We start from the raw sequence: 20,405 nt of genomic DNA, 5'->3' as shown, positions 1-20,405 counted from the left end.
TCCATTCTTTGTGTACTTGTCTTTTGAATCATAGTACCTTTTCATTGGTTTCAGTGTAGATTTTATGTATGTGTTGCCATTCATCATTGACTGATATTGTGTTTGTATCGTCAGTTATAAGGTTTTATGAAAGCAGAAACCTGTTATTTTATATCCAGATGAAACTCTTACTGGATTTTTGAGTTTTGTAATTTGTTGTTTGCTACATCACACATCAAATTTTCTTTTTACATTTACATGGGTATATAACTTTTTAAGTTTTAGTTTTGTGTTTACAATTACTAGATGGTGGTTACCAGCAAGATCAGCCCCCCCCCCTTCCCCTCATTACATATTCATCTTGAAATGATCTTTTCCACTTTCCATAGATGATAATATGGTCTTCTTTTTAATTCTTTTCTCTACCATTAGGAGAAGTCCATGTCAGCTTATGTTTATCCCTATAAGGGAAGAAAGTACCCCTATCACTAAGTTCTGACGCCACCTAAATCTACTTAGCGTTATCCATTGTCACTGATTTTGAGACAGACATATCCCCCTCCCCTTTTTCACTTTTTCATTCTCATTGTTATCATTTTGAACTTTGGCGTTTAAATCATTCATCACCATTGTACCATCATGTTTTGGTTCTGTTTCAGATTGTAGAGCTAGATAGAAATCAGTTTTCTCTTCATCGTCTGCTTCATTTGTTGGAGCATAAAATTGAATGATGGTTATATATAGTTTTCCCTGCATTGATTTGTATCAAACTCTCATTATTGTTTCGTTAACTGGTGCATACTCTTATCATCGCCTTTCTTATATTTTTGTTCATTATAGTTGCAACTCCTCCTTTGAGTTTCTCGTCGTACCTCAATGTGCAATTGCGTAAAAAAAACATAAGTTAATTTATCAATAAGGCCAAACAAGAGTGCATACACTGAAACATCTCGCCTGTTTTACTTACCATGAAATTCATGTTAAAATTCTGTTTTATGATAGTTTTACTACATTATGTCATAAAGTTAACATTATCAATGTTCATGTTCTATGAAAATGAGATCACGGTCAGATAAACCCTGCCAGATTGATATGTACACCTTACAATCCTTCATTTCACTTAATATAGTGGTCCTATTACTAATAGTACCTGCGAATCAGATCAAACCACAAATTCACCACATTGACAATGAACCATGAAAATTAGGTCAAGGTCAAATGAACCATGCCAGACAGACATGTACACCTCACATGGTGGGGTTCGTGCTGTTCATTCTTAAGTTTTCTATGTTGTGTCATGTTTACTATTGTTTGTCTTTTTCATTTTTAGCCATGGCGTTGTCAGTTTTTTTTTTGATTTATGAGTTTGACTGTCCCTCCAGTATGTCCCTGTTTCAAAATCATTCCATACAGCAAATAGAATTAATCTATTGCTTACAATATCTGACAACTAGCCCAAACCACACAAAAATTGTCAAATGAACCAAGAAACTGGGGTGGAAGTAAGTTCTATGACAGTTGTTATTCATTCGTTTGATTTGTTTGATGTGTTTGAGCTTTTGATTTTGCCATTTGATAAGGGACTTTCCAGTTTAGAATTTTCCTCGAAGTTCAGTTTTTTTTTGTGATTTAACTTTTTTCATATGTAACCTGTATGTCAGACGTACAATTGAGAATGGGAATGGGGAATGTGTCAAAGAGACAACAACCCAACCAAAGAGCAGTCCAAGGCTACCAATGAGCCTTTCGTCACAGCGAGAAAATCCCGCACCCAGAGGCGGGGGTTAGTTTGGCCCTTAAACAAAAAACATGCACTAGTTCAGTGAAAATGGACGTCACACTAAACTCCAAAACATATATATGAACTAAAATTTAAAGAACATACAAGACTAACATAGGCAAGAGCTCCTGCAGTGGCGGATCCAGAAATTTTCATAAGTGGGGGCCCACTGACTGACCTAAGTGGGGGCCCGCTCCAGTCACGCTTCAATGATTCCCTATATAATCAACCAATTTTTTTTCCAAAAAGGGGGGCCCGGCCCCACTGGGCCCCCTCTAAATCCGCCTCTGTCCTGACTAGGGACAGGCGCAAAAATGTGGCGGGGCTAAACAAGTTGTGTGAGGTCTCAATCCTACCTCCATACACTTATATAAGGTATTGTCCTGAAACAAGAAAAATGCCTGTTTTGGCTACTAATTCAATAAACATAAAGGTCAATTACCCTCAAAATTAATCCGAAACTTCCTAATATGGTATGGAACCTTGTGGTATAATTTTATTGAGATCAATACCTCTGTACTCTGTCTGGAAACAAAGTCTTCGGTCAACAAAAGCAACAAAACATAACAATCTATGAACACAAATATTAAAGTCCATCTATTAGTAAAAGACTAAAATGTTGCTCTGAGTACTGTCTTTCGATCTGTGTTCTAAAATTTCATGAACTATTGATGTCTAAAAAAACTTTACCCAAAGACTTTATCTAATTTTTTTTTTTTTTGGGGGGGGGGAAACACAAGTGAAACTGTGAGCTACTTCTCAATGATGATACCCCCTGCCACAATACTTGACAGTAAACTGGAAGTTGCTGAGTGAATCCCAAATCACATCATACAGTAAAGCTGACGTAAATAAATCCTGAAACCAAAATTCAGACATCCTTGTTATGTAGTTCCTAAGAAAAATGTGACGAAAATTTTAAACTTGGATGTCATGTGTAAAATGATGTAAGTGTTCGGTAAACAAGAAGTTGTTGAGTGATGATTCTGAAAACGCATTACACAGTATAGTCGACTTATATAAACCCTAAAACCAAATTTCAGAAATCCTTGTTATGTAGTTCCTGACAAAAATGCGACGACAAATGTTCATGGGATGGACAGACGGGCAGATGGAAGGACAGATGGATGGGTGGTTGGGCAGACAGAGGTAAAACAGTATACTACATATGTATTTTAAAAGCAATAAGATAAACAACACAAATAGAGATCGTTTAGATTATTCTCAAAGAAATTGAACCCAATATTTTTTTTCACACGAAGAGACCTGGGACAACCCAAACTTAGTAAATTTTCTATGTAATGTCCTCTTAGTTGATCTGTTCATTGGACTGTACTATAGAAAGAGTGTTTCTGATCAACATACATAATTCCATTAAAGGAATTACAAATAAAGTTGAGCAAAACCAAACACCTTTTAGTTAAACACAAAAAACGTTGCAACAAATTTTATTAAAAATACTAAATAAAATAAAAATTTAGATCAATATGGAGCTATCAAATTTCCAAATTCAAATGCTGGTTAAAATAGTTTTACTACAATCAAAAATGTAAACATAAAATAAAACATTTAACAAAGAAATATGTCTATGCCTGGCACCTGCTTGGTAGAAAATTGAAATTTGAAATGTTGATGAACTGCAAAGTTATGTTATGATAAGAGTATTTTACTTTTCAATGGTAACAAGGATTTTGGGTTAAGGGGAATGACTACGGTGTTAAAAGAAAAAATACTAGAGTGAAGTTTTTGAGGGAAGATTTAATAATCTCTTTAATAAGACCTTTGAAACATAATGATATATGACTGAAAGGATAAAACCTTTACAACTCAGGAATCAACCCTTTTTGGGTATAAAATACTTGAAAATTTCACATTCTGAATCATGTGAAACTTCTGAAGCCATAAAAAAAGAATAAATAGATGTTATGAGACAGTATGTCAAAAGTTTAATTAATCATAATAAAGCACAAATGAGACAGTATAACAAGCAATCATATTTTGACTAGTTTTTGTATAACATGGACATAGTGGTACAATGTGTAGTATGTTGTAAAAAAATATATTTTGGCTAACAATTTAAACTTAACCTGAGAAAGGAACACATTGAAAATTGATTTTTTTTAAACGTTTATAAGTAGTAAGGGGCAGGGTGTGATAAGAAGCTATTTTGTCCATATGTTTTCGCTATAAAATGTCAGTTGCAAGATAAAAATGTTTGTTTTCTTCTAAAATAAATCTTCATTAATTTTGGTCAAGGTTAACAGCCCAAACTTTTTTTCTTAAAATGTCCTGTAGAAAGTCAGAAGCATGGCAGTTATTATCAAATAGCAGGTTTCTATGTATGTTGGATTTGTGTTTGTTGCAGTTCTGTGTTCCTGTTGTTTTGTTGTTTTCCTCTCATTGTTGATGTGTTTCTCTCAATTTTGGTTTGTGACCCTAAATTTCTTTTTGCTTAATTTATTTTATGTCTTGATCACCAGTATACTACTGTTGCCTTTATTTAGCTAGATTTTACTTGAAGTAAAATTCATGTACATGTATTAGGAAGACTGTGGAGTGTGGACCACCAATAAAATATTGCATGATTAAAGAGTTCATCAGAAATATTAAATAGTCATTTGTGTTGTAGTCTATGCACTTGAGCTTGTACTTTTAAAATATATTAAAAATTCTCTCAATTTTGCTAAATTTTTTTTACTCCCATCAGATTTGTAAAATTGGAATAACTAATAATAGCTTTATGGAACATACAGTTATATCACCTGGAAACAAAACCAGGCTCCTATATCAATGTCACATTTGTCAAATTACATGTGCAATAAGTGCAATAAGTGCAATAAATAACTGCAGTGATGAAGCATACATGGATGCTTCTTTAATAAATGATTCTAATGCAACAATGTTTTTAAATTTTCATTTTGCTTGAAAAATCCCTCAAACTTCAGGGGATCTATTCCATAATTGATAGTTAGGAATTGATGATATGTGAATTATTTTGATATGTATATGATTTCATTTATTTGGACACAATCATAGATTCTTTTTTTATTGATTTAAAAACAAAAAATCGCAAAATTAGCATATTAATAACAAGTGGGTGTACATGTAGAAGAATTTCTTAAGGAATCCAACTGATTTTTTCAATTCTATATGACAGCAGAAACAAATGTATGGTGAGCCTATTCTTTCTTTGAATATTCTGAAATAATTTTCTATAAGCTTTCTTCTCTTCTATTTAATATCACAATTCTATCATTTCGTTTACCTTCTACATGGGTTTTTTTCAGGAATAATCCATACAAAATGTGTTTTATAATTATTATTTATGTCAAAATATCAAAATAAGTTCTCAAGTAAAATATACAGATCTATATCACTATGCACATACAGGTTAACTTAAACAGGTTTACATCATATACCTGCACAGTTCATGACTGATTAAACAAAAGTCTAAATGTAGTACAGAAAAAAAACAATAAGAGACTGACATTTACTGAAGGAGTAAATATTTTACAAACTAGTAACATATACATTTATACAGCAACTTACAGTTGGGAACACATGCTCAATTTTACAAATAAATAACATGCATTTGTAGGTTTTTAAAAAGTAAACACAAATAATAGATCTATATAATAATCATCATTTATAATTCAGTGTTTTATTTCAGTCAATTTTTTGGTATAAACAGTAATGTATTTTTGTAACATGGATGGAATTCTTTCTGTGATTAGTGGCTGCCTGATGAATGGATCATGACTCCAAATGTTTTTAAAGGGAGACTACTCAAATTTGTTATTCATGAATAATTTATTTTTGGATGTCACACATCTTCTGATTGGCTGATGTTGTTATGTTTATCAGCTCATAGACATAATTTTTTCATGTGACTGTGACGTTATCAACATTTTTTCATAATTTACGCTGGTTTAAAATGGAATTAAGAATTAAATTATAAGAAATGACTGTAATATTTTTTCTGTCTATTCAAAATAACATAAAAAATGTGGTGCACACTTACAAATAACCTGCTACCAGGGTTATTCAGTGTGCACCACATTTTTTATGTTATTTCTTCATAGACAGAAAAAATATTACAGTCATTCCTAAACTGTTTTTTACTGAAATAGTAAATTCCTTAATGTACAATGTACATGTACTTGGGGCTTATATTTCATATGAAAAAAACATGGGTTTCAAAGAAGCATATAGTATCACTGGATAGAAATGATTAGGAAATATCTTTTGAGGAGGTTGTATAATTTTATGAAATATCTTTTGAGGAGGTTATATAATTAACAGGGAACTGATTAAACAAAAATAAAAAGGATTATGAAAAATGATAAAATAACAACAAACATGATAAAAATTTTAAGTAATAAAAACACATGTACATATATATAAGTATTGATCCTTCTTAGTGTTTGCAATTGGTTAATTTTAAAAGTCTGCATCACGTTAAAACAATTGTTTTTCATAATTAAAATGTCCAAGTGCAAATGTTGATGAAGTCAAACATAAATGAGGGGGCGGATCCAGGTTAGGGAGGGCTGGAACCTTATAATTTTTACCCTCAAAAGAATATTTTACCAATTTAAAGGTGGCCCACACCCACTACAGCCCTGAATATGCCGCTGTAAAAGCTGATGAAAAAAGATAATTTTCATTGAAGAACAAGTTGTTCTAACTTTCAAGGTATGTCTTAATATTGCAAATAAATAGTTATTTCTAAACTGATTGTAGCCACTAACATGCTTAATAGATAATTCATCAACAAAGATCAAAACTGAGAGACCACATGTACAAGATAATAAAAACTTGTTAACAAAAAAACGAACTATCGACACAGTCTGTGTTTTATAACATATTTGGTAAGAAGTTAGGTAAATTTGCATATATAATAATTAATAAATGATAATGAATGAAAAATTTACCATAACTGGTAAAAAACATAAAAAGGAAAAATTGTAAGTAAACTTGGAATTCTTTACACTGGACCAGGACACTCATATATTGTGAGTTTAGCTCAATGAACAAACATTTCAAACACTGCCATTCCTTGAAATATCTTCATCATGTGAACTTATTTAATTGACAATAAATTTAAATTCTACTTATGCAAATGAACATATGTATCCTACAAAATCTCAATGTAAGGGACTTTGAATAATATGATTGTACAAACATTAAAAAATATATATTGTAGCTAAATTAAATTTTTTAAAGACAAGTCTTTAGTCAGGATTTAACATTCACTCCAAAATTCTTATATTTTCCAATTTATTCATTTTGGTTCCTTAATTGCCCCACCTACAGCATGCACATTGTATGCCAAGTTTTATTTTTCAAAATCTGAATTATATATTTAGCACCAATTTTGATTAACAAATCTGCCTTCACTTGTCCTTGGCAATCTGTCTGCTTTAAAGACCTAATTTAAAGGTACATGTATACTGTTTTTCAGGAATGTGCTGGTTGTTTCCACTTGTTTGGTTAGTTGATAGCGTTTCATTTCATATCTTTTTATGGATTTCTCCTTTTTGAATGTTCTGCATTTTTTTTTATACTTTTTTTCACATTGTATCAGTGTAAAATTGTACATTGTAATGAAAATGCCCAAATTAAAGAAAAAACACTTACAGTGACTAGAGAATACAGCAATACTTTATAAACATCAATCAATAAACATCAATCAATAAACTATAATATCAAAAACATTGAGGAAAATGAGACAACGATAAATGCATGTTAACAACATGAACAATAACTATTAATATAACATTTCTGTAACTGTATTCTAAACAGGCAAACTTTCTACATTGTGTGTAAACATTGGAACAACTTGGATTATTTCATTATTTTGTGTATTTTCTGATAGTGGTATATCTTGAACATCCTCTGGATCTCTACATGTAGCATCACCAGATGGCACCACTTGAGCTGAATGACGACCTTTTAAACTCGTTAAACTCATAGTTCTCTGTGTAACCCACTCTGTTAGTGACTGTTCCTTAGGCCTTTGTTGTAGAATTTGTTGGACACAAGCTCTGAATATGGACGGTAGTTCAGATGGTTGGGGTTCATTTAAAAGTGAATCTCTAAACAAAGCTAAAATGCTCCCACATTCCTCTGGTTTTACTTGATAAAATAATTCCTCCAGTTCTAAACGTTGTAACTGGGGGATCGTATACCCTTTTGGAGGAGTAGTAATCAACCAACTATAGTCTACACCAGTCTTTTTTCTTGTTTCTTCTTGTTCTTTGTCGATTCTGATTTTCTCCAGTTCCTTTATATTGTAATCAAGTTCTGACATCAATGAATCAGCAACCATTGACTTCTCATTTCTGGTAGGAGGTTTGCTCTGATCATTTGATACTAGAGTTTTCCATACTGATTTTAAAGGCATCATCTTCAAATATGAAATGGAACTGAAAAATATAATAGATCTATAAATAATTTCTATGAAATAAATGTATTGACAATTTAGAATGAAAATAGATGCCATCCTATGACACCATACCAAGCTAACAGTACATATTTTGTACATGAATCACATTTCCAAGTACTAAAGTACAAAGATGTAATTTTACCTATTCACCTTACATGTAAGTCAAAATGTACAGATTGATGCAATGCATTCATCACAGCTCATGAAAAATCAAACTTGAAATACAAAAAATGTAGGTCTATTTTACACTTCTATATACTTATGTACATGTACATGTTGAAATCTATATATTGGCAGATCTTTTTTTGTATATATGTAAATAATGTTTTTATGATTTTTAGATTTCTATAGAACATTATAATCATGATTATAAGTATTTCTAATTGTTTTCTTTATGATATATATCTGACATACTGCTGGTGCTTACTTAATTACAAAAATGTATATGATGTCTGTTAAACATGTTAAATGTGAATCTTGCTGTATGAATCTGTACGGTCATTATTACTTATAGAAATATAATCTAAAGTTTATGGTTGTTTGTTGCATCTTAACAGTGTTGTAATGTTCTAATTGAGGTCTTCTTTACATTTAATTTAATAAACTCATTTTCTAACTGTTTATGATTATACAATTTAACTTTTCTTTGAAAAGAAATACCTGCAAGTTTAGCGTTATATTTTTCTCATTTAAAATGTTCACATTTGTTCTAGTTAGGGCCTTTTCTAGCCTACTACATGGATCCGACAGTGTTATAATTTTTGTCCGTGGTACTAAAATAACAGTTTGTCATGGGTACTACATGTACTTGTACAAGTAACTTTTATTACCTTGAAGAAGTATCTATAATACTAAAATTACGAGGTCCAATTTGTCAGCCGTCATCGGGTAAAAACGACAAATCAAAGAATTCAACTCTATATAGAACTAATATGTGACCAGCCACGACATATCCAGGCTTATGGAGGTAGAACGTCATTGTGAGAAAAACGCCGTTAACTATATGTGACTAGCCATTTCCAGTCTTAGGAGGGTACATTGTCTAAAATTTGATTTTTGTATATTTATCTAGAATATTCCGAAACAAAACTCGCTGTCATGTTATTATATGACATATTTGTTGTAATAGCAATGAAACGAGACATTTCGAATACCGGTATGAAAATGAGACTGTTCTATGACGACTTTTACTTATCGAAGCTTAAGGCACTAATTTATAAAACACAAAATTATTGTATTTATTGGCTCTTAGTGATGTTTAATAGCGTTTTTGAATAAAATTTCAAAGACTTAAATTTACTACAATGCAAACAATTCTTATCTCTATTTTAGAACATGTAATTTAAACTTGTTGATTTAAAATTAGTTTAAAATTTGTCAAAGTAAGCTTTAAGAATTCCTTTTTTTAATTTAGATTTATTATGCATGTCTCTAAACATAGTATGCGACGCGTAACAGTTTATAAGTAAGTGTTCTCATATATTAATTTGATACGGTGCATTTATTATAAATATATTTCAGACTTCATTTATGAAAAAAAATCTATAGAGCAGAGCTTTATTTGTTTGTTTGTGGCTCTATTTTAGAACATGTAATTTAAACTTGTTGAAATAAAATTAGTTTAAAATTTGTCAAAGTAAGCTTTAAGAATTCCTTTTTTTAATTTATTATGCAAAAGATGTCTCTATACATAGTATGCGACGCGTAACAGTTTATAAGTAGGTGTTCTCTTATATTCATTTGATACGGTACATTTATCATGGATATATTTCAGACTTCATATATGAAAGGAAATTTATAGAGCAGAAATTTGATTTTTTTTTGTATCAGTTTAAAATGTAGATTCAAATATTTTTCACTTCAAACGATAAAGTAAAACTTCTTAAAAACTTATGTATGATGTATAGTTCGGCGTCCGCAAAAGAGAAGCAAAGGAAAGTGTTTATCTCTTCTTCACAAATACGTATTTCATTGAATCTCGATATTTATCATGTTTATAATTTTTCTAACAATGACGTTCTACCTCCATAAGCCTGCAAATGTCATGGCGGGTCACATATAGGACCATGGTGTAGATTAAAAATTACACCACTCCAGACCCTTTTGTTTTTCACATAATTAATATTGCCAATAATTAACAAGTTCCGGGTCGAATCCGATACCGTTACCAATAGTATATTCACCTGTTAGCTATTACCTTATCTGTACGTTCCGCATTTGACAGGCGCACCACCAAACGGTGTATTTAGGATTTTGCTATATACACACGGGTCATAATCAAAGGGCTGACACTACTAAATTCTATCATTGTCAAATTGTTCCCTATTGTAGTTTTATTCAGCAATCAGCAAGACTTTCTAAGATAACTAATATAGGACAATGTTGTTGATAAAAAAATACTACATTCCTGGATAGCCAGGACCTTTTGTTTTCCAAATAATTAATATTACCAATAATTGATAAGTTCCAGGTTGAAGATTTGAAAGCAAAAAAAAAAACTGTGTATCAATTGATAAGTTCCAGGTCGACGGGTTCAAACAGAAAGATTTGAAAGCAAAAAAAAAACTGTGTATCTTATAATCGACATGACTTTATCAGATGACAATACCAATTACTAAAATAAGGCTTAGGCATAGTTATATACTTTAAGTCAGTCACGGACCCGCGATATCACGGGTGTGTACTTGTATAATATATACTTCATTAAGCTAATCATAATATTTGAATTATCTCCCCTTAATTTTTGTCAAAAATTTACATGTACATAAGTGATTTTTTTTACAATCCTGCCTTTTTTCTAAGTCACAATAGAACAATTCATGATCAGAAGAAAACAAGAAATTTTGAAGTGATAATCAAATTTGGACTCATCATTTGTAGAGAACAGATATTTCACTAATGAGGAGAAATATTTTTCTCACAGGGCTAAAAAAAATATGAAAATAGCACAAAAGACAATAACAATCAAAACCAGGGAGTAAACAAAGACTCACAAAACCAAAGGACATTTACATCAACAGTTAATAAGAAACAACAGTAACTCCACTCAAAACCGGGAGTGAAGTTAGTGAAAAAGTGTTTTAAAATTGGTACAATTGTATAATATTTGTTTGATTTGGCTAGTTTAATAGTTGTGTGTTACGTTTTATGCATTGCCAGTGGCGTAGCTTGCATGTATGCTCAGATGCTCAAGCATCCACATCATTTTGACTAAAAAAAATAATATAAATATATATATATATATATAATTGCATGTGTTTGCAGCAGATACAGACAGTGGTATACAAATGTAATAAGGGTCAGGATATGAAAATAGCTTCCAATCATTTCCGAAGCAGTATGCATGGTCTTTCCTTCAGGATCATTTAGTTAATGTAAACAAGATGGATAAATCGAAGAAAAGTGTTCTTGACTTTTTTCATAAACAGTCTACGTCACAGCGCTTTGTCGGCTACAACAAGCTAAGAGGGCCAGGATACACATACCTGCGGACATGTTTGGTCTGAAATTGAGCTTAGGGGAGCAATGACATAGCAACGTTACTACAAATGTAGTTAACAAATACACCATCTTATCCTGATATCGTTTCCTGTAAGACGAAAGACGTCGTGATAAAAACTCTATTGTATTAGAGTGTTATCATTCCTGGGTTTATAAATACCCTTTTCCATATAGGTACAAGTATTAATTATATTTTCAATAAAAGAACTGAGTTCCAATGAAAAGGTAGTCACTCTGATTCTAATATTCCCCAGTTCCATATATATAGAAGTAAGGAGTCTGTTTTTTAGATGTCAAATATAATTGATATATATATTGGTTGGTATTTTGAAATTAAACAAAAAAAAACAACTGGTGTCAGATTGTAGTGGAGTACACATGCATGCATTCAGGGAAAATCTCCGGAATAATAAAATTTTATGCAAAAAAACAGTCCCAAAATTTTTTAAGCATGTTACACATATACACATCATTTCAACCCTTGCTATGCCACTGTTATGTGAGATTATGCTGTGATTCGGTGTATAATTTTGAAGGAGATTGGTAAAAAATATACAGCACAAATATCCGGACCCAAATATCCCTTTAATAAGTTGTTTAGAAAAAGTGTTTTCATGTGAGTATGTACAATTAACATTACTAGCTGCGAAAACGTAGCTCTAGTGTCCTTTTTTGTTTGTTTTGCCATAGATCCGCAAATATAAAAAATCATCATTAGGACCTTAAGAGCTTCGTTTTCGCAGCTAGTACATTACATGCATGGCATAGTAATTATATAATATAATTTTTTAAGTGCCAGTATTTGGCATTTTCATCAGATTCATCATTTTTATAAACTTGTACGACACTTCACTCTTTTCTATCGACTCAACATGTTAGAAAACGTTCCTCCTTTTTCTTATAATATTTACCTAGATATGTATCACTGTGTATAAAGCCTTAATTTCGGTAAAAAGTGAAATTCATGATTCCAAAATAATTCTCATCATTTGACAGATGCTATAGAACTTATTTTGTCTTACGGTTTTTGATTGGTCGAACGAATTTTTATAGCCAATCAAATTTAAGTTTACTTACGCATTCAAGGAAATAAATTTATTTGTCAACAATGGCACAACATGGTCATGGGCAACATCAGAGGCCCATTCAACAAGATTGGGCCAATAGAGAATACATTGAAGTTATAACTGGAAGCATAAAGAAAATATCAGACTTTTTAAACTCGTTTGGTAATACAATTTAGCCACCTATTCTTTTAGCATGACAAAAAATATCAAGCACCTGTAGCTGTTGTACATACATTTGTAATTTATACATGACATACATGTTATAATGCATATATTCCTGAATTCAAAGACAACTGATCCTTCTTCTTTAAGTTTCATAGCAGTCCTTCATTTATTGAAGATGAATCTCCTGGTGTCAAATATTTAAGAATTGAATGCTTCTTGTTCATTGGGGTGTAAAAGTGTTGACCAAGTACATTTTGTATGAAGCGCAGCTAAAAATGTGCGCACGGTCAACGCTTTTACAACCCTATGAAGTTACAAAAAGAAGCATTCAATACTTATAATTACTTTTTTTAGCATAATGATCATGAAAACACGAATTTTATAATAATTGTTTTATTTAATTCACCTGTGCACTTTATTGTGGGACCACGTGTTATCATGAATGATAAGTTTTAAATATTGAGTAATGCAATTGCTTAAGGAATAACATGTGATGTGCAGTTAGCCAATCAGAATAAAGTATTATAATGAAACGTACATCTAATGTAATTATAAAGTAATACAAGGTACCAGAAAAAAAAGACAAACAAAATCAAAATAATGATAATAGTACATTTGATAACAATAATAGTTAAGGGTAGAAAATAGGGATTAAGGCATATTCTGAGGTCATTCTCTTGAATCCATATACTGTACTGCAGAAAACTATTTGTTGTGGCAAATGATTCAAATCTATAGCTGTACATGTACATTTATGTGGGTAAAATGATTATTTATAACTGTCTTTTGATAAAATTGAGAATGGAAATGGGGAATGTGTCAAAGAGACAACAACCCGACCATAGAAAAAACAACAGCAGAAGGTCACTAACAGGTCTTCAATGTAGCGAGACATTCCCGCACCCGTAGGCGTCCTTCAGCTGGCCCCTAAACAAATATATACTAGTTCAGTGATAAATATAATGAACGCCATACTTATTTCCGAATTGTACACAAGAAACTAAAATTAAAAAATACAAGACTAACATATTAAGGCCAGAGGCTCCTGACTTGGGACAGGCGCAAAAATGCGGCGGGGTTAAACATGTTTATGAGATCTCAACCCTCCCCCTATACCTCTAGCCAATGTAGAAAAGTAAATGCATAACAATACGCACATTTAAAATTTGATGTTTGCATTTGCTGAACATATAGTGTGGATATCTACATCTGGTTCTATTGTCTAAAGGGGTCAAAAGGTTAAATTTGATATTGGGAATGCAACAATTTCGTGTATACTGTACATCGGATATAATTAAGTACAATGTAAAAGAAAACAAGTTTGTATCTTAGGCGCCTAATTTCAAGTGGAAACCAATTTAAGTCTGTCAACATTTTAGTAACTGACCTAGTGTTATGGAAGCGGTATATATGTAAAGCGGACTGCTCTTCTCTCATGTCTCTGAACTTTTAATTTGATGTGGATTCGAAATTGATGAGCAGTACAGTCGATCAATTTAGAGCTTTAAATGCATGAGTTTAACTTCATTTAGCTGACACTATTTTAAGGTTAAAGTATAAACATTATTTATATTTCAGACACATCATGTAGATCTAGACTGGCTACTTTGAATGAGAAGTTGACCCAGCTGGAAAGAAAAGTTGAATATATAGAAGCACGGGTAATTTAAAACTCTGTGTATTGAAAACAGCTCATCTTTTCTTTAAATCTTTCTTCATTTCATCCACTAAGTGAATTTTTAGTTCTAAGTGAATCTTCAAATATTTCATAAAATAAGCAAAATTTAAATTCAATGAAAAATTACTTTCTTCCATCTTGTCCCAAATATTTTAAAGCTGATCAACAGATATTTTTGGTATGTACATGTATAGTACATGATAAATAAAGTATAGCAATGATATTACCGGACTGGTGACCCCATAAAGTTAAGGTCATTTAAACTTAGACATTCTTAGCAATTACAGGTAAATGCAATTTAAAACAAATTGAGATGAGGAAAAAAAGGTACAATTCAATAAAGATGAATACATGTACATTTACATTGTACATGCACATTCTTACCCAAAAAGGTTTATGGCATTTTATGCTTGATAATATCAATAAAAAGCAAATACATTGTGTAAAACAAAATGTATACTGTGGATTTGTATATTAACACTGATACCAAACTTCATGGATGGAGGAAAAGTAGTGATTTCTTGGTTTACATGTATAAGCCAATTGCACAAACTCAGTCATACAAATGTATACCAGCCTCTTAGTCATGTTAGTCTGGGATTTATGTATTTCAATGTATTTCACACAAATAAACATTAAACAAATATGCAACATTAACATGCTTGAGCAAAATTATTTTTATTGACAAAAGAGTTCAAAAATATTTTAAACTGATAATCTTACTTGAAAAAAAACCAGTCCTATAGTATAAAACAAACTGGTGTCATTGTACAATGTACATGTAAATAGTTTTGAAACATGATATAATTTTAGTGTACAGAGGATGAAATTATAGATAACAATGATTCTATAGAAGAGACATAGAGAAGTAAATGTCTGCTGTGGTGGTTCATGATGCACTTTATAAAAATATTTGTGAAAACATTTATTTCTTCCCATTCTGAAAGTTTTAACTGTCTTTCCTGAAACTTGTAACTTGTATGCAAACTATTTCAATCAAAAGTATATAAGAAAGAATAAAAACAAAATTTGGTTATAGAGAAGTGAAAAAAGTATTCTTTTTTTTTAACAATGACTAAATTTACATTAAGCAAATAGTAAGCCTGACATTTGTGGGCAATAAACACTGATAAAAGAGTTGAGTTTTTGCAAAAATAAATAACCTTACCATGATGTGAAACTATTTTCTTTAATCATTTAACTATGCTTATGTCAATCAGGGGTACTACTTGTACAATTGATTGTTATTTATTTGAAGAAGTAAAGAATGATATACAGTGTACTTAAAGTAAACTTGTTATATTCATATTTTCTTTTTAAATTTGAATTACCTCCCCTTAAATTTCAAAAAAAGTATAGGTAAATTTATTTTTATAATTTACAATCCCTAAAATTCAAGTTCAATGTTTCGTCTTATTAATTCAACACAGAAACTAATTGCGCAAAGATCTTAAGTAAGACTTGTGCAAGGCCTTTAAAAGAAGCTCCATGGGCTTGTAAATAAGCTGTGTTTTGAACATAATTGAAAAATGATATTTTCATTGTCTATGAAATTGCACTTAAATGATTTTTGAAGACATCTGCAAATGACAGACTATTTAAAATTCTATAAGAGCAAAGAAGTCCTGTGAAATTCAAGAAAAGAAGATAGTATGACTTTTTTACTTGTAAAACATTTGAATGTTAAAGCCATTAAAATAATTTACCTATAAAAGTGAAATAAATACTCTTGTATAAGTATCTTGCAAATGAGTAGGTCCGGTAAGGGCCGATATTGGCCTCAAATTTCAGGTTCATCTTACGAAAGTTTTTGGACACTTTTTAAAAACTTAAGTGTCTATTTCAATTGATTCGATTAGTTTATGTGAAAGATTTTAACTGAATTAGTCATTAAAAACGTCCTGGATCAAGCTTAAATATGAAAAATCTATCAAATATGCCAAAAAACGTCACTTTTCAGATGGTTTTTGTCAAAAATGAAAGTGGCCGCATGCGTGTTCATCCTCAACCTTTATATATGTTTTGTATTATCATCAAATACAACTTACATTTCAATATTATGAATGAACACGGATGCGGCCACTTTTGTTTTAGACGGAAACCGTCTAAAACTTAACCAAAATGCTATAATTTTGTAGATTTCAGTAATTTAGCATGACTTAATGATGCTAGTTTGCGATATTTGTGCATTGTATTGTCAAAAACAGCCCATATTTAAGTAGCAGAAGCATTTTACTTTCCAAAAAATAGCTTAAAGATTACATTTTCACAATTTTGTAAAACTGCTATATTTTTGGGCCAAAAAGAGGTCTTACTGAACCTACTCCTTTACTTGTATAACTTAAAAGTATCTTTATATTTACTTCTTCAAGTAGTACTCCTGACCGAATGTATAAAAAGTCAATCAATGTGAAATTCTTAACTTATAAACGAGTTGTTTATACGGGGGGAAAACACACAGACAATGTACACATAGTAAATCACTCTCACTAATGAAAAAAAAAATCATTAAAGAATTAGATGGTGTGACTATGAAACTGTTCCTTGGCTGCTTTTTCTTATTTTTTTCTTCTCTTTATCCATATTTGGGAGATGTTTATACGGGGGGGAAAACAAACAGACAATGAACACATAGTAAATCACTCTCACTGTTTGACAATATTTAAAATCTTTTTATTATATCCACTGATCATGGATATATCAGTCAATGATTAATATGAGTGAAAAAACATAGCTTGCAACTTCTTGTTATTCTCTTTAAATCCCAACAGACACTTGTAATTTGTTTATTCCTACCAACAAGGAATTCATGTTTATTATATATGTCTTTGCTATCAAATGCACTTTGTGTTATGGTTTATACATAGTTTGTTTTATTTGAAGGCTTCAGAGTATTAAACACACTTGTCTGTTACATGTACACGATTATTTACAATTTTGCACTTACATATAATCTTATACACTTTTATCATTAACACAGCTATGATTCTTGTGTGGCAGGTTAATGGTTTGCCTACTCAAAGAATATTTCTACATGACTGAACGTTATTGTAGATTATTTTTTTGCAATGATATATCATATTTGTTTCTTCAACCATACAAATTTCTCTTTTTTGACTTCTTTGTGAATGGTCTTATGATTGTTTTGCGCCTACACTCAGACTGATGTATAATAATAATCAAGCATTTATTTTGTTCTTATTGTATAAGAACTAGCTATAGTCATTCATCTTTTGGTGGATTAAGTTTCATTTGCATATGGTCATATGAACATGTGCATATCATGTTCATATACACCTTATCGCTATTTGTCCGCCATTACTGGATATCACACAGGTTCCCGTAAAATTTTGACGTCATAAAGCAAAATATCTGACGCCACAATGGAAACCTGATTGTTGTTGATGTCAAAAGTTCAAGCGGCCGGGACAGCCGGGATTAGCGATAAGGTGTATTGGGATTCATGCAATCCAGTAACTTAAACTAACAATATCAAAAACATTCGTGAAGATAGAAGGGACTAATTTGTATCCTAAACAGATAAACAGAAAACACACTGGAATGAGTTAACATTACAGGTGTCAGCAAGATATTTAGAGGTAGGGTCACTACTCTGCAGTCTTAGGGATGTCAGGGTATCTTGTTGAAATTTTTCAAGTGACATATATTAATAAAAACATTTGCCAAAATCAGATGAAATATGTGTAATGATTATATGAGACCTGTGTACTTGTCAGGGTTAAATGGTATTTGCAATATCCATCCTTTCTACATTTTAAAATTATGAAATATGTTATAAAATAAAAATGATGTAAAGTAAACAATATAACCTAATGTACAAAAATATGATTTGTATTGTTGATATATTTTTAGGTTACTAAAGGTGAAACATTACAATGATGACAAAAGAAAGAAGATCCGAGTTGTGGACATAATGTTGTGGAATTCCATGTACTTTTGTTGTGGTTTTGACATTGAAATTCTAGGCTGAAAGTTGCAAATATGAAATTAACATAAATAAATTTTATGAATAAGCTGAAATATGTGTTCAGGATACTGATTGACTTACATTCAGACTACACACATTTTGTATTTTAATGACTAATAAAACTAAAATATGCAGTTCAGTTAAAAAAAAACTTTTATGTCTGCAACACCCTTTATATTTGAAAAAAATATAAAATTTTACAAAAATATTAAGCCTTTGAGCATAACAAAAAACATCATTTCACATACAATGTATTTTTATTTGTGCTAGATTTTTATATAAAAAATAAGACATTTACTTTTTTTTTTAAATTCAATTTGATCATATTAAAATTTCAGACATAAGTTATGATAGTTCAACAGGATGCTGCTAAGAACAGTTGTTTTAGACTGAACCTCCCTTTCAAAAGTAAATGGAATTTTTTTTGGAATGATTTTTGTTTTATTTTTTATTGTTCTTGTTTTTCCCCCAAAGGTTGCTAGAAATTAAAAAAAAAATATTTAGAAACTTTAAAGCAAGCTGAAAGCAAGAATACATGAAAAACAAAAATGGACAATAGTATAAAAAGTAAACTACTTTCACTAACCATGATTCAATTTTGAATATACATTTTTTGTGTGCCAATTCTTAATTTAAATAAGCATTTCTGATCTTTTCTTTTAGTTGATGAATATAAGAATGTAAATAGAATTGATTATGTTTATAGAGATTATTTTATACAGCAAAATTTTTTATGTAAAATTTTGTTTTATATATGTGTAACATTAAAAAATAATAAAGAATACATTGACGAACTTGTTAGTAAATGAATTCAACGCATTAATTTACAAATGTACACACATGTACAAAATTACTGAAAAATACATATACATGCCATATACATGCGTCACCTTTTAAGTCCCCTACCAAAGAGGTTGACAGGAACTATAGGTTGTCATTCCAATCATTTGTCTGTGCATCCTGTAATAAGTTTTTAGCACTTTTTATGCCCCATTTTCTGGTCTGTGCGTCCGTTTGTCGTTCGTTCATCCACCTGTCCTGCTTCAGGTTAAAGTTTTTGGTGGAGGTAGTTTTTGATGAAATCTAATCAACTTGAAACTTAGAAGTCTTATTCCCTATGATATGATCTTTCTAATTTTAATGCCACATTAGAGTTTTGACCCCATTTTCAGGGTCCATTGAATATAGAAAATAATATTGTGGATGGGGCATCCGTGTACTAGGTTCACATTCTTGTTTCATCATGCTTGAAGATATTAATTTCATATTTGGTATATAGTTTGACCATGACCACTTACAGATCAAGTTTGAATTTTGTTTTGGTCTGCTGATTGTGTGCAGAGTTTTAGTCCTTGGACTCAGAAAGTTCTTGGTTTTGTTATGCTTATATAGATATTGATTTGGTACAAACATGACGATGTACATGTATCTAGTTTTACCATGACAAGTTTGAATTTTTTTGTTTGGATGATTGATTTGTAGAGTTATGGTCCTCAAACTTGCAAATTGTCAGTTTTCCACACTGTTCTTTGCCATGCTTGATAAAGATATTGACTTGATATTTCTTACAAAAGTTTAAATTTACACCACATGGATAGAGATCAAGTTAGCATTTTGTTCTAGTACTAATCTTTAAGCAGTAGAGAACTTTGTATTGCCATGCAATACTCTCAGAATGATTGATTTGGATCTAGTTTAATATTGCTTTCGTCATCTTGTTCAATTAAGGTTTTTGTCGAGCCTGCAACTTTTGTTGCAGAAAGCTCGACATAGGGATAGTGATCCGGCGGCGGCTACGG

At 31.0% G+C, this 20,405-nt stretch overlaps 2 protein-coding genes across 3 annotated transcripts; one reads left to right on the top strand and one right to left on the bottom strand.

Moving 5' to 3' along the window:
- Window positions 1–6,952: 6,952 nt before the first annotated feature.
- LOC143080062 (protein RD3-like) lies at window positions 6,953–12,720 on the bottom strand. Its single transcript, XM_076255723.1, has 2 exons — window positions 12,620–12,720; window positions 6,953–8,187 (listed from the first exon to the last, which is right to left on the bottom strand). The coding sequence occupies exon 2, from the start codon at window positions 8,166–8,168 to the stop codon at window positions 7,557–7,559; it is 612 nt and encodes a 203-aa protein (XP_076111838.1). The 5' UTR covers window positions 8,169–8,187; window positions 12,620–12,720; the 3' UTR covers window positions 6,953–7,556.
- A 59-nt stretch (window positions 12,721–12,779) lies between these two features.
- LOC143080070 (protein BRICK1-like) lies at window positions 12,780–19,400 on the top strand. 2 transcript variants are annotated; one of them, XM_076255736.1, is made up of 4 exons: window positions 12,780–12,937; window positions 14,519–14,601; window positions 15,432–15,486; window positions 18,492–19,400. In XM_076255736.1, the coding sequence occupies exons 1-3, from the start codon at window positions 12,817–12,819 to the stop codon at window positions 15,480–15,482; spliced, it is 255 nt and encodes an 84-aa protein (XP_076111851.1). In that variant the 5' UTR covers window positions 12,780–12,816; the 3' UTR covers window positions 15,483–15,486; window positions 18,492–19,400. The 2 variants fall into 2 exon arrangements, with proteins under 2 accessions (XP_076111851.1, XP_076111860.1); XM_076255745.1 differs by lacking the exon at window positions 15,432–15,486.
- Window positions 19,401–20,405: the final 1,005 nt, after the last annotated feature.

Source organism: Mytilus galloprovincialis, chromosome 1 (genome assembly GCF_965363235.1).
Source record: "Mytilus galloprovincialis chromosome 1, xbMytGall1.hap1.1, whole genome shotgun sequence".
Lineage (NCBI taxonomy): Eukaryota > Metazoa > Mollusca > Bivalvia > Mytilida > Mytilidae > Mytilus > Mytilus galloprovincialis.
The sequence above is the reverse complement of the archived record's forward strand: the minus strand, read 5'-3'. Positions and strand labels throughout refer to the sequence as shown.